Source organism: Oryzias melastigma, linkage group LG16 (genome assembly GCF_002922805.2).
Source record: "Oryzias melastigma strain HK-1 linkage group LG16, ASM292280v2, whole genome shotgun sequence".
Lineage (NCBI taxonomy): Eukaryota > Metazoa > Chordata > Actinopteri > Beloniformes > Adrianichthyidae > Oryzias > Oryzias melastigma.
In genome coordinates, this window is record NC_050527.1 from 2,113,191 (window position 1) to 2,134,610 (window position 21,420).

At 35.5% G+C, this 21,420-nt stretch overlaps 1 protein-coding gene across 3 annotated transcripts in view; it reads left to right on the top strand.

Moving 5' to 3' along the window:
* The window catches only part of LOC112143426 (mannosyl-oligosaccharide 1,2-alpha-mannosidase IC), a 226,306-nt gene extending 206,718 nt beyond the window's left edge, over positions 1 to 19,588 (top strand). For all 3 annotated transcript variants that reach the window (XM_036215958.1, XM_024267380.2, XM_036215959.1), the window contains 7 exons: positions 2,218 to 2,341; positions 2,542 to 2,635; positions 4,125 to 4,240; positions 6,847 to 7,066; positions 11,312 to 11,484; positions 14,712 to 14,827; positions 18,242 to 19,588. In XM_036215958.1, coding sequence (XP_036071851.1) covers positions 2,218 to 2,341; positions 2,542 to 2,635; positions 4,125 to 4,240; positions 6,847 to 7,066; positions 11,312 to 11,484; positions 14,712 to 14,827; positions 18,242 to 18,383 — 985 coding nt within the window. In that variant the 3' untranslated portion in view covers positions 18,384 to 19,588. The remainder of the gene's footprint in view (positions 1 to 2,217; positions 2,342 to 2,541; positions 2,636 to 4,124; positions 4,241 to 6,846; positions 7,067 to 11,311; positions 11,485 to 14,711; positions 14,828 to 18,241) is intronic.
* The last annotated feature ends 1,832 nt before the right edge of the window (positions 19,589 to 21,420 follow it).

The window sequence follows — 21,420 nt, forward strand, 5'->3', positions numbered from 1 at the left end:
AAAGTATGTGAACTGTATCAGTTTAATCTAAAAATATTCATTCATTCATTCATCCATTTCTAAACAAATATGTCTAAATGTATAAACCGTGTAAACTCAAATTTGAATTTAATCAAATTGAATTTAGAGGATCAAAAGAATCTGGAAAAAAAAATTGAAATTGAATCGATCCAGGCTCTGGTTAATCGAATCGATTTTGGAAATTTTTATCAATACCCAGCCCTAATTTTAAAGAATGAGGACTTTAAGGATTTATATGGAACTTTATCGACAATATTAGCTAAAGAAAGATTAAAAGTGTTCATTAAATTGTTGCTTAACCCATTTGTTGTCACAATAATTACAATTTTAAGTTACAAGGGTTCATAATATTAATTTCTATGTTTGTGTCTGCCATTTTTTTTACATCATAACTTGATTAAATGCGCAAATTTTTTGATGTAGAGCTTTGCAGTTTTACCAGCAATAAAAAGGTAATGTAGGCATTGAACTAATTTGGTATTGAAAAAAGTTAACCCTTTTTTTGTAAATAACTAAACTGTTCGGACATAAGACTTCCAAACATGAAACCCCTACTGGCACTGAAACACAAATAACATTTTCAACTTTAGTGCATTAAAGAAAATTGCTCAACAATTTTATTCAAATTTGTGTAGATTATAACAAAATAAAGAAGAAGAGCAAATGGAACAGCAGCTGCACAAATGAAAGTGGCACAATCTGTTTCCAGAAACAACTTAAGCACCTTGGAGCCATTTGAGATCCTGGAAGTCAGAGCATGAGGAATCTGGGCTGCTTTTTAATTGCTCAATTATCTTTTCATAATATGTTCTCTGTGCAATCTGAACCGCTGAGTTTATTTAATCTCCAGTCTGGAGTCCTGACTGTTTACCAGTGTCACATAATAACCCTGGCAGATGTGAGCGGCTCATCCATTCAGAAGAGAGAAAATACACCTTTAGGATCAGCCCATCCGGTTTGTTCCGCTGTGTCAGAGTGTATTACTATCGCTTTTTCTTTGATGCTTTCAGCCAAATTCTCCTTAAAAATGTCCAAACATCATCAGAATTCATGATCTGGAGCCTCGTTAGCAGTGTGAAGCTGTAGTTACAAGTTATTCATATTCAGGTAGAAAATATATTCTCCAAAAAAATCATCACTTCTAAAAAAAATAAAAATAAGTTTCAGAACTTTCTGACATATTTTAATTTCTTTTCATGCTCAAACATTTGCCAGCAGTTTTAATAGCTCCTGGTGACCATGCATGCACACATCCCCAGACTCCTTTTCACATGTGGACCCAAACACCACGACCTCCCCAGTTATTAACAATCAAGCAAAATTAATTATCCGCTATCTGATATCCTCAAACAACTCTTTGAGGTTATGTAAATCTAATTGCTGGAGTCCATTCTGCCGTCATTAATTACATGTGAGAGCCTCAGGAGACGTGCAGCTGCCGCGCCAGCGCGTGGATAATCAGCAACGCTGACTTATACGTTGTTTGTGAAACTTCTCCGCAGACGTGAACAGTAGTCAATCACAAACTATTAGATAGTTGAGGTTATTTTTCATCATTGTGACCGTTTCATTTTTCACTAGCATTAATTGAATTTGCCTGACAGGTTTTCATAAATGGCTGTGGTTCTCCGGCCAAAACCAACTGCCAAGTTAATTTTAAAGATATTGTAAGTAGCGGCGCTATCAAAGCATTTACACTCCCAAGTTCCTCTGCCAACTTTCACTTCATCATCCAAACTGCAGCCTTTCAGCCAAAGATAAAAAACTGTCGCTGCTCACAAATCTTAACGATTCTGTGTCCAGATCTCCAGCTTTTTGTAGTTTTTTATTTTTTATTTTCTTAAACTTTTGTCCCAGCCAGCAAACCCAAGTGGTCCCATATGGTTTAAAAGTGGGCAGAAACTTTGGACAAACCCAATTGGGTTTGTCCAAAGTTTCTGCCCACTTTTAAACCACATGGGACCACTTGGGTTTGCTAGCAGGGAAGTCAGTTCTTACTTTGCAGCTCAAGTTTGCAAGAGTAGATATATTTAAAAAGGAAAATCCTGGTTTAGATGTATTAAGGTAAGATTTCCACCAAATAAACAACGGAACAGCAAAAACAAGATATCGACAGAAATGTTTGCAGAACATCAAGAAAATGTGCTGGACCAGGCAGTCCAGAATGAATGCTTCCTCTGTCTCCCGTCTCTGCAGCGGCACCAGTTGGAGCTGGGGCTGGGCCTCAGCTGGGAGCAGCATCCTGGCTGAATTCGGGACGCTTCATCTTGAATTTGTGCATCTGACAGAGCTGTCCAACAATCCCATCTACACAGAGAAGGTTCAACAACTTGACCACATTTTCAATATGGCTTTCTCAGAAATTATTTACAGTATCAATGTAAGACTGCTGATAATTGACAGAATTTCTGAGATTGAACGTCTGGTTTTATGACGGCCAGACTTTTCTGCATTCGCTCTGACTAAGCAGGAGTTTTCTCTCTCAATCTGCTTCCTGATCCAGTTTTCATGTCTTTGCAGGTGATGAATATTAGAAAGCTGCTGAGCAAAATAGAGAAACCTCATGGCCTGTACCCCAACTTCCTCAGTCCAGTCAGTGGCAACTGGGTTCAGCGTAAGTACACAAAGAAGTAACCCAAAAATACTAAGAGAACATTCATCTTTAAAAAATCACTAGTAAGTTGTAAAATACAGCAAGAATTTTTCTTTTCTCATCAGAAAATGTTATAAGATATTAAATCTAGAAATAATGAGTTCCACATAAACATTCAGAAAAGGAAATATAAAGTAAAAAAGCTGTTTCAGGTAGAAATACCTAGAATTTAAAGTTATACAGCCAAATAATAGTTTAATAAGTGGAAATTATTTTATGAGAAATTGTAAACAAAATAAGAATTAGGACAAGTTGGCTGATCTTAATAAATCCTTATAAAATCTAAAACTAGATTCTTAGCATATAAAGTTTTTGTTTCCAAAACATTCACAATGAATTCCAGTCTGTATTTATTAAACTTTAAATATATCCTTTAAAGTTGAACCAAAAATGACAGATTTTTAAAAGTCTTGAATCCAGTTTTTCTATTGTTAAGAGTCCAGAACAAAAGGATTTTCATCCATCTTAATATTAGTTTCCCTAATTCTAGGTTTTAAGGTTTCTAAGACAAAAAATTTAGACTGAGCTGATTTGAAGAAATTTTCCTAGAATAGTGTGTAGAGCAAAGAAAAGTAAAAAAAAAAAAAAAAGTTCAAATTTGATAAAATATCTTGAATGGCTAAAAACAAGGTTCCAAAACTTTACAAGTACCACACAGTTTGCAGTATAGCATTTTGGACATTAGGACATTTTCTGTTTGCGAAAAAGTCAGTGAAAATATATAAAAATAAAACTTATATGTATATTATAAAGAGCGTTTCTAACAAAAACAGAATTATTTTAGCACAATTTTTTAAAAAAGTACAATTTACTGTTTTGTTTTTTGTTGGTAAAATGTGAACAACGAGCACATTGCATTATAAATGCAATTTTTACATTATAAAGCTTTAATGTTGGGGCTCAAAACTCATTTTGTGTCATTCACCTCACTGTCTAGTTCCAGTATCATGAAAATGATAATGAATATACTTAAGACAACTAAGTGATCACCGTTTACCTGAAAATAGGCTAAGAGGAAAAATTAAAATAAAAAGAAGATGCTGAAAGTGGGAAAAAATATACTAATCTTTAGGACAAAGGAAGCAGTAAAAAAAATAATGCAGTGTTTGTATTAGTACATAAATGCAGGCCACCCATTTAAAACATACTTTTGCTTCATATTAAATTATAAAATGACCATTAAAATTTTACTGAAAATTTTTAATTTTGCTGCTTTAGAAAATATATATACAGTATATTTTTTGACTTGAAATGATCTCATAAAGGTTTATTAATAAGACAAAGGTTACTCCCGGATTTGGCTAAGTTGATCTTGTAAAAGTGTCAATAATTACCTGTATATAAAGGGAGCTGAATAATGAAGTTTTAAGAACTGAATTCTTAAGGAACGTGTGTGTGTTGGTGTTCGATCATGTTTAAATACTCGGTTTGCCTTTGATTTCCCTCTTAGATCACGTTTCCATCGGGGGCCTTGGGGATAGTTTCTATGAATATCTGATTAAATCGTATCTAATGTCAGACAAGACGGATGAAGAAGCAAAGGACATGTACTACAGCGCACTTCAGGTATGGAACTCCTTATCTTTATTGGAAACACTTCATGTTCCCTTAAAGGCATAGTTCACTCAGATAAACTGTAATCCACTAGAATACACTAGAGATTGCTGTCTGTCGCATTAACATTTGATGAACTAAATGAGCAAACCGCTTTGCATTCAAAGTAAACAAAAAAATCTTGACTCACAATCCGGACTCGTCTGATGTGGATAATTTAGCATCTTTGTAGACAAGAACTGTCCAGCCATAAAAATAAGTCAGTGGTATTACAATATTTATAGAGCATAATTCCTTAAAGCTGCTGCTAAAATGTTATCGGCTAACATCAGAGGGTGAAACCAAAGGTAGAAACACTAATTAATAATTCTCCATCCCTCCTGTGTCTTGTTTTTTTTAACATCCAAGGACACTCTTGTCATCAGATAAACCACTAATTAAAACACAATATTGAATTAGAAAAAACACACTTTCTTCATATGCTTTATGATGATTAGCACTAACAAAAGCTAATTAGCTGAATAATGACTCCTTAAGGAAAAACACTTTTCTGATAACACTATTTCTTTAAAGTTTTTGTCATATTAATCTTTAGTGTAAATTTTACAATATTTTTATATGCTTTCTACGTTGAAAACAACCAGTAGAAATTGGATGTAAAATTTAGCAGCTTTAACAACAAAACAACATTAAAGGACATCAGAATAGAAACGATTTTATCTGGAAAAAACTAAGAAGAAAATAAAACAACTCCTGAAAGTTTGCACAGAAGGGAGTTTGTGTTTCTGTTCATTCACAAATTATGTCACTTACGTATAAATTTGGTAAATTCAAATGTAGATTTAAAGACTCACTCCAGCGAAAATTGAGTTAACATGTTCTTATTGCATTTTTTTTTCATTATGGGGGACAAATATGAAGAAAATTAAGATTAAAATTTATTTTTTTAAGTATTTCTTTATTTCAATGAATCATAAGCCAATAAAAAGATAATACTGTTTGGAAAACATCATATTTGTTTAAGAGACCACTGGGGGCGCTTTGTAAATATACAGTATCACAAAATCCGAATGGGACTTTAATTAGAAACGTTTTGTTGTTGTTTCAAAAGTGCAGCAGCTCCAATTTGAGATTTATCAGTAAAATTCTTTTTATTTTTTTCATTTTTTTTTAACCTTTAATGTTGTTTAAAGCTGTTTAAAATTAGCCTATTTTGAACATTAAATATGCATCAGTAATTTTCAGAATTTAAAAATAAAACAATAGGAAACATTTAACTAGTTTACATGAAAGTCTTAAGTAAACTTCCAGTTCCGGGTGATCAAGAGCAGACGCTTGTCTTATTTATTATTCTTGCTTTGATTGCTTGATATAAATAATTTTCTAATCCAATCTAATTCAAATTTCACAAATTCACCATTGTTTATAAAATGTTCCCATTTAAGTTTTGTATTTGTTTTCATATCTACTGACTTATGAAGCTAAAATACACATCTGATTAAGGTTTTCTTGCTAAAATGTCCATAAAATTTCATTGTTAAACCTGATGAGACAACTTTAACACTTCTGGTAACATCTATAAAATAATATTCTCTAAAAAAATATCAAAGTAATATTGTGCAGATTACTAATTAACTGATGTTAGTATTAAAAGGGACTAAAAAATACAAAGAACTTGAGTAAATTTTAATTTTTTAAAAAGTTCAAATACAGATTCAAAAGCAGATTAATCCTTTTTATGTCTTTTATTGAGAGTAAAGTTTGCTTTAGGTTACACATTTTTAATCAAAATCACCATTAAACAACAGAACCAAACTCAGATAATGTAAGCCTGAGCCTCTCTGCATGAGGGGATCCTGCTAATCGATGCACAAACACGTATTTGCCTGGTCAAAATCTTTAATGTTGCTGAAGCATCATTACAGATGTTAGAGGAGAAGAAAAAGCCTAATAATCTTCACTGCTCATCTGCATCATTATGTTTTTTTTTTACATGCATTTCCTCCCTTTGGGGTTTCTACTGTCTGCTAAAGAAATTTAAAGCAGCAAATGTTCTTCTAAAGCACAAGAACTGCAAAATAACACAGAACAAGCAAATTGCATTTTTAGATTTAACTTTTTTAAATTGTAAAACACCATACTTTAAAGTAATATAAACCAATACTTCAACACTTAACTGTTATTTAATAGTAATGTATTAGGGTTATAAAATACTGTAAATTGCTGTAAAGTAGTTTAACGTTACTGTAAATTACTTAATTTTAAGATATCTTAAAAAAATGACTTAAACTGCTGCCTGTACTATGAAGTGATTTACTGTGAAAAGTGTCCAAGTGTTGAAAACACAGTAGTTGTTTTTTAATCGTGGATTTTTGCAGGTGAACACATTTGGGGGGCAGACGCAGCATTTAGGGGGCACTGCCCCCCTTTACATATGCCTATATCCGGCCTTGTAAATATTCTTTTACTGATCAACTATTCAAGCAAGAGTCCATTTATGTTCTATTCAAGAATGATATTTTAAAAGAAGGCAGTCAGTGAAGATTCCCAACATCAGATTTGGTTAACACACAATGTAAACCAAAGGTTCAAAGTTTCTTGGCTTGCTTCTCCTTCAGGCAATCGAGGCTAACCTGGTGCAAAAGTCCCCTGGAGGTCTCACCTATGTGGCTGAGTGGAGGGGAGGCATTTTGGACCACAAAATGGGCCACCTGGCCTGTTTCTCTGGTGGCATGATTGGCATTGGAGCCGATGATGGCGAGCCAGAAAAGAGGCAACACTACCTCGACCTCGCTGCTGAGATAACACACACGTGTCACGAGAGCTACACTCGATCGGGTGAGTGCCAATTCACAAGGTGCATTGTGGGATAAGAATACTTGGTTCTGAAGTTCGTCTCAAATTGAAAAAAGTTGTATTTTGCATCTTTCCCACTGATTGAGTTGTCCAGCTAGTATCTCAGCAGTGGCCTGCAGACGTGAAACCTACAGTAAAACCTATAAAGTAAAAGCAACGCTGCTTAAAGAGGAAATCTCTTTCTTCTTATAAGTCAGACGATGCTCCACTCCACGCCCTGACCAATAAACTTTTGATCAATCTATTTGAAGCTTCGTCTACAAAGCCAAACTTCACACAAGATCTATCTAAAGCTTAGAAAATGTTAGAAATAATTGCATTTGTGACAAAAAGAATATTTTCTAACAACATTTCAATTCTGTTTCAAATATCTTAACTATTGTTGAAAATTCAATTAAATAACTATTCATGTTTATCCTAGATTTCTCTGTGTTTTAAAAATTTTCCTTTAACTTTGGAAATTTCTGAAGAAAAAAAGCACTGATTTACTCATAATTCTGAGTTTAGATGTAGTAACTCCTGAGTTTCAGCACCAGCTACATTTCTTAGGATTTCAAATGCATTAAATGTTTTGTAGATCGTTAGTACAATTAATGTCTCAATTCTATGTATGAAACCAGAGTAGATGTTAACTACTGCTTGCATAGTGATGCATTGTATTTTGTATGATAATTTTCACTGATAAATTCTTACTACACATTAGAGTAAAATAAGAAAAATTAAGAAACGTTAAAACTAGCGATTCATTTTATTCATGATTCGGTTCTAACCTCCATTCTTGGTCACGGTTATGGTTCAATGTATGATTTATGTATTGCAAAACAACACCAAGTAACTAATAATTCTAAAATGTATTTTTTTAAATATGCTAATAAGCAGTTATTAAGGAAAAAATCATTTCAGTTGGTTTACACTAAGCTAAAAAAATCAATAGATAACAAACCCATCTTATGCAATGTAAACTCTAAATTTCAAAGTAAAAATGCTACTTTTATAAAAAAAAAAATTCAGTTTTCTCTCTTGTATGAAAAGTATTATTATCAGGAAGCGTTTTCAATCGTAAAATAATCAGAGAATCAAAGATTTTTTCCTTTATTAGGAATATTTGGCAATACAATTTTTCTTACCCCATTGGCAGATATTTTGGTCATTTTAAAGGCCTTAATCATACTATTGTTGATTATTTTAGAGTAAACTAAATCCATATGTGTGATAATAAATCTTAATAAAACCTCAATAACCTTTACCTTGATAATGAAACATTTGTTACACTAAAGAACACATTTACTTACTATGAAATATTAGTTTTTTTCTTACTCGGACTTGATCTCTTGGCTCCGCCTCTCACTCCTGATGGGTGCTGCCCATTTGATGACATCATCCTAAAGCCAAAAAGTTGATTTTGTATGTTTCTAAGTAAATTGTTATTTCTCTGGGGCCTGTTTTTACAGTGTTTGCCATAATCATAGTGGTGTGCTAGTATACATGCAGCTATTCTCTTTCCTCATGATTGTGACATAGGGTTCAGTTTAAAACTGAGAATTGTTGCCTCCCTGGTAAACACTAAAGAAAATGTTCGAGATGGGATCTTGATAAGCAACAATTTGCTCTCTGTTTTTCGGCGTAAGGTTTCTGGCTCTCAGTGAACTGGAGCCTTTTTGCCTTCACTGTTTGCTGCCTGTAAGGACTCGTCGTCACGTAGAAGCTTCTGTCTAACACTTTGAATACTTTGATCTGCAGCCACAAAAAGCTCCTCCAGTTTTCTCTTTCATCATCTTCCATCAGGTTCCTCTTACAGGGCCTGCCTGGAGCTTAGCAGCTCTTGGATTAGCTGATTGCAAGACAGAAGTGAGATTTGTGTGCATAAGGCTGCTGAGAGTTCACATCAAACATACTTTCACGTCTTCGTTTGTATGTAAAATCTTTTGCATTGGAGTTTTCACACAAAATATGTATCATGACTAAAAAACAGAACTTTAATATTTTAAGGTTTTAAAAGGAAAACAACTCGAATTCCAAATGAAAAGTTGATCATCTTGAGCTTGGTGTCTAAACATTCGCTCTGTATTTACAAAGATGTTTCATCTACATCTAAACGGTGATTTCCTCCACACCTTTTTGATTTTGATGAGATTTAGACATGCACAATTAGCCTGCATGAGCCTCCAGTGGGTAAGAGGATAATGTAGCCCATTTTAAGATGAATTACGGCTCATTAAAAGTCACTTTTCTTATTTGCCAACAAATAAAGTATGTAAATAAAATCCTTTGAAAAGCAATCCACGTATTTTATGAGCTATGACAAGGACACCAAAGTGAGCTCAAAAACCCTCAGAAAACAGTGCAGCTGAAGAACGTTAAAGGTTCAGTCTGCCACGTCTTATGCATTCACGGTAGGTAGACACCCTCAAGGGAATATTTTCATTCAGCAACTCTGTGATAGATGAGAATGTCGAGTATATATTATCAATTTTGGGTTATTAAGATGACAGTGATGGAGTATAGTTAGAACAAATATATTTAGAACACAAACCGTGTGTTTGCAGGTTTATCATATACATATTTTAATCATTGAAAATGGATCAAATCGATCTTGCTTTTTTTCTTCTGAAAACTTATTTCAATGTCTTAAACTTACATTGTTGTGACCAAAAACTTACCAAATCACTCAATGTAACAATTGATATTATCTATATCATGTTAAAAAAAATCATGTTGCATTTTTTTGTGGATTTTATCAGAGGCTTTGAAAAACATCCTAATTTGAAAAAAAATTATATTTTTTTGTTAATTCTGTAATCCAGTGGGTTTAATCCATGGTTAAAACCCCTCAAATTGTGAGGACCCAGAATACATGTTTCCCATTATACCATCCTGTTAAAATATACAGGATTCCTGTCAAAAACATCACCAACAGTTGCTGTTATTTATCTGAGCTTTTATTTTCCAGATTATAAATCTCGGAAGGATATGTTGTTTTTTATTTATGTACTAATTAGGTAGAAATGATTTAAAAATGTTGTATAGGCTAATTATTTTTAATCAATGCTAAGAAATTACATTTTATTTATTTTTCTTTTCATTTAGGCTTCATTTATCCAGGCAGGACAGATTAAGAACAACATGTGGCCTGGCGAAAAGCAAAACTTTTTGAGAAAAGACGAACAAGAAAAAAAATTAAATACAATCATGAAAAAAAGCAAAAAGTGAACAAAACCCTAAAATCACTGCACTGTGTGACAGCACCATTTATCTAAAAATCATTTTTCACTCGCATGCAAAAAGTCGCTCAGCGAGCAGAGCCAGAGTCCCCGCGAACGCACATGGTCAAAATGTTGTGCGCGTTTGCGCTCTCTGAGATTCTTCTTACGCGCACGCATCACTCATACACGAGGGAGCAGCTCACGCACGTGGAAGTAGATGGTCTCTGGCGCACGATGACTTTTTCTGCCCGCGGAGGATTAAACACGAGCACACAGAAGCAGAAAGCGCTCGTGGGTCTGAATTATCCTCTCGGGGGTCTGAATTGTCCGCGAGGAAATGTCTTATTTCTGCGTGAATGGTCATTAAGATGGTTTTAAATTCTGCTTGGGAAATAAGTGTCCTATAAATAGAAAAATAAAGTTCCAAAAGCGTAATTTTTACTTCACATTTAAAAGCACAACTGTTTTTTTTTTGTCTTTCCTTGCTTTTCTAGTTGTCTTAGGAGCACCCCCATCAGAAACTCATTTCCCTCCTTTTTCTCGTTTGTGAGCATCTGTAGTTTAGGGCAAAGTGAATGTGTTCTAAAGATGGCTTTATTTGGTTTACCTACCAAAGTTTGAAAAGAAAATCCAGTGGGAAATATTGGATAAATAACGAATTCTATGGATTTGTGGGAAATGATTACATTTATTGCTTTGATCTTTCCTCCTGCGCTGCATTCACACTGAAATGAGTGAGCTCACGCAGAAGCCCTGCTGTCTGGGACAACAGCTCACCGCTTTAAATTGGGTTTCTTACCAATGACCTCAAAAGGAGGGTGAAAAATTACAGGCGAGAGCAATAAAAGCTTTTTACAGATGGGGGTTTTTTTGTTCGTGAATCTTGATGTTTAGAAGTCTAAAGAAGAAATCGGTACCGGAAAAGCTAACCCGCTTTAAAACTGAAAATATATCAGTGATTTATGGTTGAAGGTTCTGGCGGTTCTTTATTTCTAACACAGTTTTATACTTAACTGTTTTTCAGAAACCAAACTGGGGCCTGAAGCGTTCAGATTCGACAGCGGAGCCGAAGCCACAGCCAACCGACTGAGCGACAGATATTACATTCTACGACCAGAAGTCATCGAGAGCTACATGTACATGTGGAGGCTGACCCACGACCCCAAGTACAGAGAGTGGGGCTGGGAAGCAGTGGAGGTGAGGCTATTAACACCAGGATCATTACTGGAATTACTGACCTGAATGTAAGATGAGAACCCCTGAAGGTAAAACAGGCCTCCACACGGAATTTAAATCACCAATTAATTTAGCCTATGTAGAGCATTCTACTCCCAGATTTCTTTTTGCTTTTGGCGGGAGAACTCGAGTACATTGGTGCTCAACTGATCTAAGGAGAAGGAGCTAGATTCCTGTAAATCTTTAAAAACCAGATGAAAATCCTGTTTTTGGTGCTTTTAACCCTTTAACACCAGAGCTCCAGTGTTTATATCTTTGATTTACTGTAACTTTTTAACGCGATCAACATAATTCCAGTAGATTTTGAAGGAGAAAAGTGGCGTGAACAGCCGAAAACTTTGTTTTTGTTCAGATAATTTTGAATCACTTGATCAACTTTCTATAAAATATGAACATAAATGTGGTCTACGGCTTACCAAGGTTAAATACAAGCATTTACTTTTCCTCTGATTAAATATAAAGAATCTGTAGGAGGACCCAAGTGCTGTTCTCGCTGTTGTCGCTATGGTAACATATGCCTGCAAAAACAATTGGAAAAGTAAAAGCATCAAAATCTTGTTAAGGCTATTTACTTTACAATTCAAAAACCTAATTTCCTAAACACAACATGCCCTAATAAAAACAATAAAAAAATAGGAATTTATTAAGTTTAAGACACTTCCATTTTTTTATTAAAAACTCCATTGTTGCTTTTTAAGAAGTGTAGACAGCATGACTTTCAGCAGAAATTGCATCAAGAAACTGCTTATCTGTTAGTTTCACACATTTTTATTTGAAAGAAAATAAAATGAATGATTTTATCCAATTATTTGTTAAGTTTTAGTTGGCAAACAACCTAAGTCTGTCCTTGCACTCTGTGGTGATGCTTTTTAAAATATCATTGACGTCCCAGATGCAAAATACTTCAGCTCGACAATCATTGCATCACTTTAAAAAGTTTTAGATATCATTTGTCTTTGGCCCACTGAAATTAAAAAGTTATTTCACAACATTTATTTCTCTATCCTTTTACCTATTTCCATTATTGAATGTTTAATATTGAAGCATATTCGAATTAGATTCATTTTCTCTACTGTGAGGTCGTCTGTTCAAGGACTTTGTTCGCCAAAACCGGAATAAAAATTATCCCAAACCTGCTTTTTATTAAGCAACATAATGACTCCAAAGGAGAGGATAATACAATACAAGTAAAAATTAAGTGAAATTTTGAACAGGAGTAAATCTAAAATCATATTTTATTACATTCAATTGTTGCTGTCAAAGCTACTGAATTATGGGTTCTACTTGTTTTTAAAATTTTAGGAAATGACAGGCTAAAAAAGCTATTTTATACCTTTCAGAAAAAAGTTACATCACTTCCCTTCAGTGTGATTTAATTTCAAATATATCTAAAAATCTCATCCTGCTAAAGCAGCTGTGTGTGTTTTATGGTTCTCATTCCCCTGAACCACAAATCGCTGTAAAATATACCTTTGGTCGCTGCAGCCAACGAATAATTTGGTGTGCTGTTTATGCTGGAGTTACTGTACGATGTAATTTTGTGCCCAGACTGCTGTGTCTTATTGGTGACCTGAATCCCATTTTCTAGGTTGTACTCACCTATTATGTCAAGCTCCTTTAACAGCCTCTATTACCCTCGGCCACCTTCCCTAATATTGTGTGCCCCTATACATTAGCTGGCAGATCGAGCAGCCCCAGTAGCAGGAGGTGAAGACGGCTATGCAGGGATCACCGTTATTAAGGTGGCGATAGACAGGACTTTAACTCTGGGAAACTATAGAGCGCTGACATGAAGGAATTAACATTCATTTAGCAGAAGAGAGATCAGCTGATGAGCTTGACAGCTCTGTAATTATCAGGCGCAAATGTTGGAGGACGTACACAACAGCTATGCACAGGAATGTCGAGCATTAGCGTGTCAGGATCTCTGTTAATTAGCATGTATGAAGCCAGCTCTTTGTTACCGGGGCAATAATAAGATAATCTGCCCGGGTAGCTCAGCCAATCCCCCTTCACTTCAATTTAGCACCTGCTTGGTACTGTGCACAAAATTTCTTGTTTTAAGCTCCTTATACTTTAGTCACTAGGGGTGTGTATTAGCAAGAGTCTGGTGATACGATACGTTTCCCTATACATATCACGATATATCGCAAGACTGTACCAGAACAGTTGTTTCACTTCATTTTTGGTACCCATCCCAAGTAAAAACTAAGTAGTACGTGTCTCATAACAACAAAAACCACAAAGCTGACTGTACATTTAACACAAGCTTAATTAATTAATTAAATATCACCTTGTCAGCATTTTCAAGTATCGCCAAACGAAATATCGCGATATATCTCCAAATTGATTTTTCCCTACACCCCTATTAGTGTGTGTGCAACGCGTCTTCATCTCACCCACTTCACCCTTACGTACCCTTGTGTGTTGTTTAATGCCTTGTTTCCACTAACCAGTCCGCTCCTGGCCGGTTTAGAATGGTCCGGGCAAATCAAGTGAACGTTTCCATTGAGTGTTGGAACATCAAACCGCATGCGGGGTGTAGATGGATGACGTCACTCATAACGGAGTGACTACAGCAGTTCTCCGTGTTTGTGGATTTGCCGTGTCTCCGATCCCTAACAATAAGGGAGGAATACTGAATGAAAAGAATTTAATATTTGCAAGAAGATTGCGGGAGGTGAAGAAGAATACAGCCCAAAAGAGGACAAAACGTTAAGCTCGGATCTTTAGTCGGGGTAAGCGCTGGTCAAACGCTTGCTCTTGTTGGAAAACCTTTCAACCAATCAGTGGATTTCATCATCTGACGACAGTAGCTCCGCCCTAACTGGTCCGTTCCATTTTTCTATGGACCTACAACCAACGGAAGAACAAAAATGGTACAAATCAGTCTGGCCTAATGGGTTCATCTTATAATGGAAACACTCAAAATAATATACCGGTCCGGTCCGGTCTGGACTGCTCAGTGGAAACGAGCCGTTAAGTCTCCACTATGGACCGTCATTTGCAGCACGCCCATAGAAAAAACTGGACACAAACATTTTCTCTCTGTGATCTCATCTACGATTTAAAACATTTTCAACAAAAGACAACCCATCCCAAGTCTATTGATACAAATGGTTTTGTGCACAGAATGTGGTTTTTATTTCAGTCTCCTTTCAAACACGTCTTCTCTTCTTCCTGTCCAGGCACTGGAGCGATATTGCAGAGTAGAGTCTGGTTTCTCCGGGATCCGTGACGTTTACACCATGACGGTCAGCCACGATAACATGCAGCAGAGCTTTTTCCTCTCAGAGACACTCAAGTAAGTTCCATTTCCTCTTCATTGCTGAGAGAAATGGCATTTGCATGCACAAATCATCATCGCAATACTGAACTCTGAGGATTCATCTCCACCCATTGCCTGCAGAGCACACTTGTGCTGATAATGAGACAGACTCCATTTTAAATAAAACACCATTTGCCTGTTAAAGGTACAATGATAGGAGCCAAACGCTTCAGTTTTATTGGATTTTTGGGCTTTCCATTCAGCGTGTTAGCTTATTTCAAATACTTTATAAAACTTTTTATTCGGGTCTGCTTCACTATACCTAAGGTGCCTTTTTAAATGTAAGGAGATTCATCTCAACTAAAACAAGCCCTCCATTTTTGATAAGTCAGATATTCCAAAGATCTAAAACATCACAGCATGACAGACGAGTCTCTGAGTCTTCACTGGGGTCAGGATCAAGAAAATATTTAGAATGAATGGCTCTTAAAATGATGCAAGTTGGCAGCTCCATCAAAAAATAGAACAGCTATTCTCTAATTTATTAAAGAGACTGTAGAGCGCTGGAGCCGGTGTGACAGACGGAGCAGAACGAGGTGGCATGTTTGCAGACACACAAAGAGCCAAACATGTTCGTGTTGATTTGTTCTGCTGGAGCTATTTCACATAATTCCAAATGAAACTGTTGAACTGCAGGATTTTAATTCAAAGTACGAGGCTGTTGTTGTCAGAGCAAATCTACATCAAAACATAAATCTCACGGTGAGGTTCTTTAGCCTCAGCAGTGAATGCTAGATTTAGAATGGCTGGCTTAACTCGGCAGATCTGGCAACGCTACGTCTGCTTTTGTTTTTGAAGAAACGTACACAGAAATTCTGACAACTGAGATCCTTGACTTCACATCATGTAAACTCAAGTACAACAATTTATGTGCTTGGCTGCTTCCTTGTGGTCACACTGATTCAGATCTGTGTAGATTTTAACTGTGAAACACTTGAAAGACAGTAAAACAAAAAGAAAGCCGCTGCGTGTACGTGTGCAAAATATCTTTAATTAGAATTGAACTGTGTACATGAGTCCTAAAAACATTACCGTTTATAATGAACGTTTACGCCTTCAGTCTGAATCGACAGACATGAGCATATCTGTCTAAAATAGCGGCTGTAGAAGAAGTAGTGACGGAGTCGTGTTTTTAAAAAACATGGCGTCTGTTAACATGTAGCAAGATGGTCTTCTGGGTGTATTTTTATTATTATCATTTTTTTTTTTTAAGTGACTTGAAGTGATTTTCTAAATACTCACAGCCCAGAGGAAGGGGTAGGACAGGAGCCATTTGGTCTAGTTTCTTACAGACCAGAACCCAACGAGAGCCTCAAAGTCTCTCTTTATCGTTTAAAAAAATGCAAAATATTTATGCTTTTTTGTCAATTAAATTTTATAAATGTAAATTAAATATTACAATAACTAAATTACAACTGTTTATATGTTGTAACAGTTGTAACTTCTTTTACTTTTTGACAGCAGCACACACTAGATCATTTCAAAATAAAACCCAACCTGTGTCAAAAAAGGTCAAACGTGATATTTTTTACTTTGCTGTGCCGCAATAATTTTTTTTGCTTTTACTGTCAGATATGAACAACATTTTAGTATAATCTATTTATTAAAATAAAAACATTTAGAACAAACTGATCTTTTTATTGTCGTTCTCTAACATGTGAGGCATACAACACATAACTATAAATCATTTTCAATCCTTTTAAACTGCATTTGTTCAGAACTTTAACTATTTGAGTGAAACTTGCCAAAAGAAAACAACATTTAGAGACTTTTATTTGACTAATTATAAATTAAAAACGCAAATTTAAATAACATTTCTGAAAGTAAGTTAAACTTTTTTTTTTGCTTAGTTGTTTGCATCTTAAAAATCTAAGCAGAAATGACAGAACTTAAATAACTAAACTATTGTGTATTCAATCGTTAGCATTTATTGGATCAACAATCAGCATAACCCACCCATCTCAATTGGAAGGAAATGTTGATCTGAATGAGTTAGATCTGGTCAGAATATGCCGTGTTTGCATAAAGAATTTCTATTCTGATTAGGCTTTTATTCTGATAACTTGTCGCAATTTTCTAAATACATTTGAATAACATCAGCAAAACTTTAACAGAAAGTTAGAATCAAAGCTGTTTTATATAACGTTTATTTCTTTTTAACCTGGGGCTTTTTTAAAATGTCTTTAGCTGTCAGGAAAACAAATGGATTATTTGTTTTAATTGGTTGCACAAATGAACTTTTGTGATTTTGTGTTAACTATTTAATTGTGGGTTTTATTTAAATAAAATGCAATCTGTTGGGCTGCAAACAACTTTTTCCACGTCTTCCATTCAATCGGAAATCTTAAATGAATATGTATATATAAAAATATATATATATGTATATATATATATATATATATACAGAGCGGTGAAGATTTACATTAGCGAGACACAAACCAATGATAATCAGAGAGAGGGGGGATCAGGGGCGGGGCTGCTCAGCTCCAAAAGCCACGCCCCTTGTTGGGGCTTCACATTAACATGAACAATTGTTTTTTTTAAGACATTTAGGTTGTGGAATTATGGTTAAAAACTTCATAATAATGATTAAAACACTACTGGGAACATGATTTTTAATTTTAAAAAAAGTGTCATAGGGGGACTTTATTAGGAGACTGTGAAGCCTAAATTTTATTTATTTATTTATTTTAAAGCAATCATTAGGTCTTCTCACAGTGTTTGTATGAAAGGTAATTTACACTTTAAGGTCTCATCATCTGAAAATCAACAGGCTCCCCGACACATTAAGCCTAACTTGAATTGACCCTTTTCCCATGACTACAATTATAAGACGCTACATTCATGCTCACCAAACATCCTATAGTCTTCATTTCAAACAATCTGCAAAAAAACAAAGGGAACAAGTCTTATTATGAATTTTCCATCATAAAATAGTATTAAAATAATCTTGTAATTGTAAATGTTTTACAAAACAAATTCAAAATCATTACTTTTTTCACAGCTTATAGTTGCTGTCAAAGATGGAGCGGAGAGCAACATAAAAAAAATATGTTGGTGTTATTTTTGGCTTTTATGCTGCACTTGATTAGAACATTAAACATTTGGACAGTAATCTGAATCTGATTAAGATCAGTTGTTTTTATAACAATTACTGATAAATGAAGAGATTAGATTAAATGTGTTCAATAGAGTATACGCCAAATTGCAATTAAATTTACAAGAAAAAATCAGATTAATAAAGATGATTCCTTTCTGGAAAGGGATTTGGTCAAACATAATGTCTATTTTTTTAACTTTCTGTAATAAGGATAAGTTTTTTTTTTTTTTTTAATAGTAATAACTGCTGTATATTTGCCATAAAAATCTTTTTTTTCCTCTCCTCCCAAGGTATTTGTACCTGCTCTTCTCTGACGATGACCTGCTCTCCCTGGAGGACTGGGTCTTCAACACAGAAGCTCACCCGCTGCCCATCATCCGCAGGAGCTGCCTGCAGGACAATACAACACAGGAGAAGATGGTCTCTGAGTAAAACTGATCCAACAACTTCTGCACAGCTCCTGTGCACACACAGAAACTGCTATCACCAATTCAGAGCAGGTTCAGTCTTTTAAGGAGATTCACTGACTTGTAATTCCTTTCCAGTAAAGGATGTTGTGATTTTGCGCTGTGATTGTATAACCTTTTTTTTTTTTTTGCTGGGGGAACTTCCTGCTGGCCCTTCTCTTTTGTGGACAATCAAGACAAACATGATTTTCATGAAGATATATCTTTTTTTCCTTTCCTTCTTTCCTCTGTGAGGAAACTGCATAACTTACAGATCCAAATGTGTGCGAGGGCCTTTGAAATATGGGCTACAACATTAGAAAGAGAAGGTTTTTTTTTCCTCCTTGTTTCTCTTTTGCCAGACGACAACAGTTTATTCCCTTAAATCTCAACATTGCAGTTTGTTTTTTTCCCCTTTGCGAACACACTTTGACCAAAGGTTTCTTTGCATATTCAGTACCTGTTTTTGGAGTTGCAATAGGGAATTAATATTGATTAATGTACAGACAAACATGAAGTGTGACCCTCAAATCCACCTCGAAAACTAATTTTGATGTCATGTTTCCTACCGAAACACGTTTGAATGAATTTTTTAAAGGTCAGAGATGTCAGAAAAGCAGCTGTGTCTTATGCATCCAGGGACCATTATTAAAAACAAAAAAACCGCTTGTTTGTGTTCGCACTCCGTGCTCGAGTAATTTATTTTCAACAGAACTGTCCTCTCAGCTTTTCACATCTAAATGGAGTCATCTCAGTCCTGTCACTGTCCTGCAAGCATAAAAACCCAACAACACGTCTGCGATCCATCTCCAAATGAGTTTCTGTTGTAGCTTTCCAGCTTCAACCTGCCTTCACATGCCTGCTGACGTCAGCATTTCTGCACAGTGGAGGGGTGAATGTGCTGTACATACAGACCATGTGAGTGACACCCTGATGAGCTCGTCTCCACTTCTTTCGTCTTTTTTCCTTTTAATTTGTTTTCTACAAGTTCAGTGATTGTTGTTTCTGGGTTCTTTTAAGTTTCTTCCCTCAGGTGTTTCAGTAAAAAAAAAAGAAAAAAATCTTTTTATTTTAAGTGTAGTTATTGTTGACCTTAATTATGATTACTTATTCTTACTGTTTGCTTTAATTTTAATTGTTAAATATTTTCAATTACTGATAAAGGAGATCTGTACAACTTTGTGCATTTAATATTGCAGTTGTTGTGTCATTATTGGGCCTTGACTGAAACAAACACACAGAAAAACACACATCGTACTTTCTGTGATGCTTTTTCCTTCAGTGACGGGTAATTTCTTAACAAAAAATAGCTGCATTTTGCTTCCAGGAAGTACATTGCTGATCTAATTACAAGAGGAGCACCTCAGGGTTGTAGTATTCTAACAATGATGACCAGAACATGATTAATGTTGTTGTCCTTCTGTTTTTGTCAACCCAACAAAACAATATTATCTTCTCCAAAGGATTTACTTTAATTATATTCAGAGTTTGCAGTGACTTTAAGCATCAATGCATATTTATTTATACCCTTTTTAATTTCGTTATGTTTTTTAAAAACCCACTCTGATCATCTTATAAAAAAACACTTCTTATACTTGTGCAGTTTGAAGAGCTTTACAGTTAAAACAGAAGCAAACAATACATGAATAAATAAATAAATAATAAAAAACCCAGTAAACCCTTTAACCAACCCCCTTCCTTCAATAACACACACAAGCAATGACTCCACAAACCGTAACTTCTAAAGTAAACTTAAGGCTTTGCTCTGCTGTGAAGAAACTGTGATTTGGGAATCTCATCATCACAGTGCCCAACCAGAGAGCCAGCAGTGGGGTCCACTCAACAGCCTCAAGTCGGACCCAAACCGCCCCCACAAAGGTCAACAACTGTGGCAATGAGCCTAGATAGAACTGGCAACCCCTGGCACAAAGGATCCCCAAAGGGAGAATGGTGCGTTCACTGAACTCTGGACATTAGCGAACTCAAACAGCCACTTGGCCCAACTCAGTCCGCTACAATGCTTTTATTATTTCTATAAAATCCTCAGCAAAACAAAGCAGTTTTTGAAACAAAAATGTCGACACTAATCAATCGATTTTATAAGGATCAGTTCTGTTCGTTGTTTTCTTTGATAAACTGCTTTGTTTTGCTGCCGATGTCTGGAGCTCAGTGAACGCACCACGCAGAAATGCCCGGCAGCCATGGATTCTGTCAATCAACCTGTTTGTTCTGGGTTTCTTGGGAAATAAGAGGCTGGTGCATGAGGCAGAATTAAGACATTTTAAGAGCATAGATTCACTAATGAATAAGAAATAGAGTAAATACAACTTTTTTTCGTTCACGTTGATCGTGTAAGGAGATACGGTATCTCAAAGAGCATTGTAGGTTTACCTCAGGTGGTAAAAGTTCACAACCTAAAACACACACAGACCAAAAAAGACGTAAATGTTATATTCGGTTTTTTTGAGTATTTTTTTAAGCGAAATGTGCGGCATGCGGGGGGGCCAGATGGGTGGTGGTGATGTTCCGGTTCTAGACTCCCTTCTGGTTAATGATTTTTAGCCGCCATCTTGTCTGCCACCAGGTTCCCCTCAAAATTTCCCTCAGAATTATAAATGCAGAGCAACCCCGCCCCCCTTCCCCTCCACATTGCAGAGCGAGACAGGAAGTTTGTGGCTTCCCCAGTGCATTTTCTAAATCGCAAACAAATGTTTTGTCTGCTTCTGTTTCACAACAATTTGAATAAAGAAATACTCTGAATTTTATTTCTTGCTATTTGTCCTCAATCACCAGAAAAACGCCACAAATACATTTTATAAACACCATTTTCATCAGAGTGGGTCTTTAAGCTGTTTTTCCTTTATGGAGCAATAATTCTGAACTATTACATGATAAAAATCAGGACACAAAACCTCACATATGCACCACTATAATCTCAAAGGGAGGATTCCCTATCCTTCCACCCGAGACTATCAGAGAGGGACAAACGCAATCATTCCCTCCCCTCTCTTTCTTGCATCGAT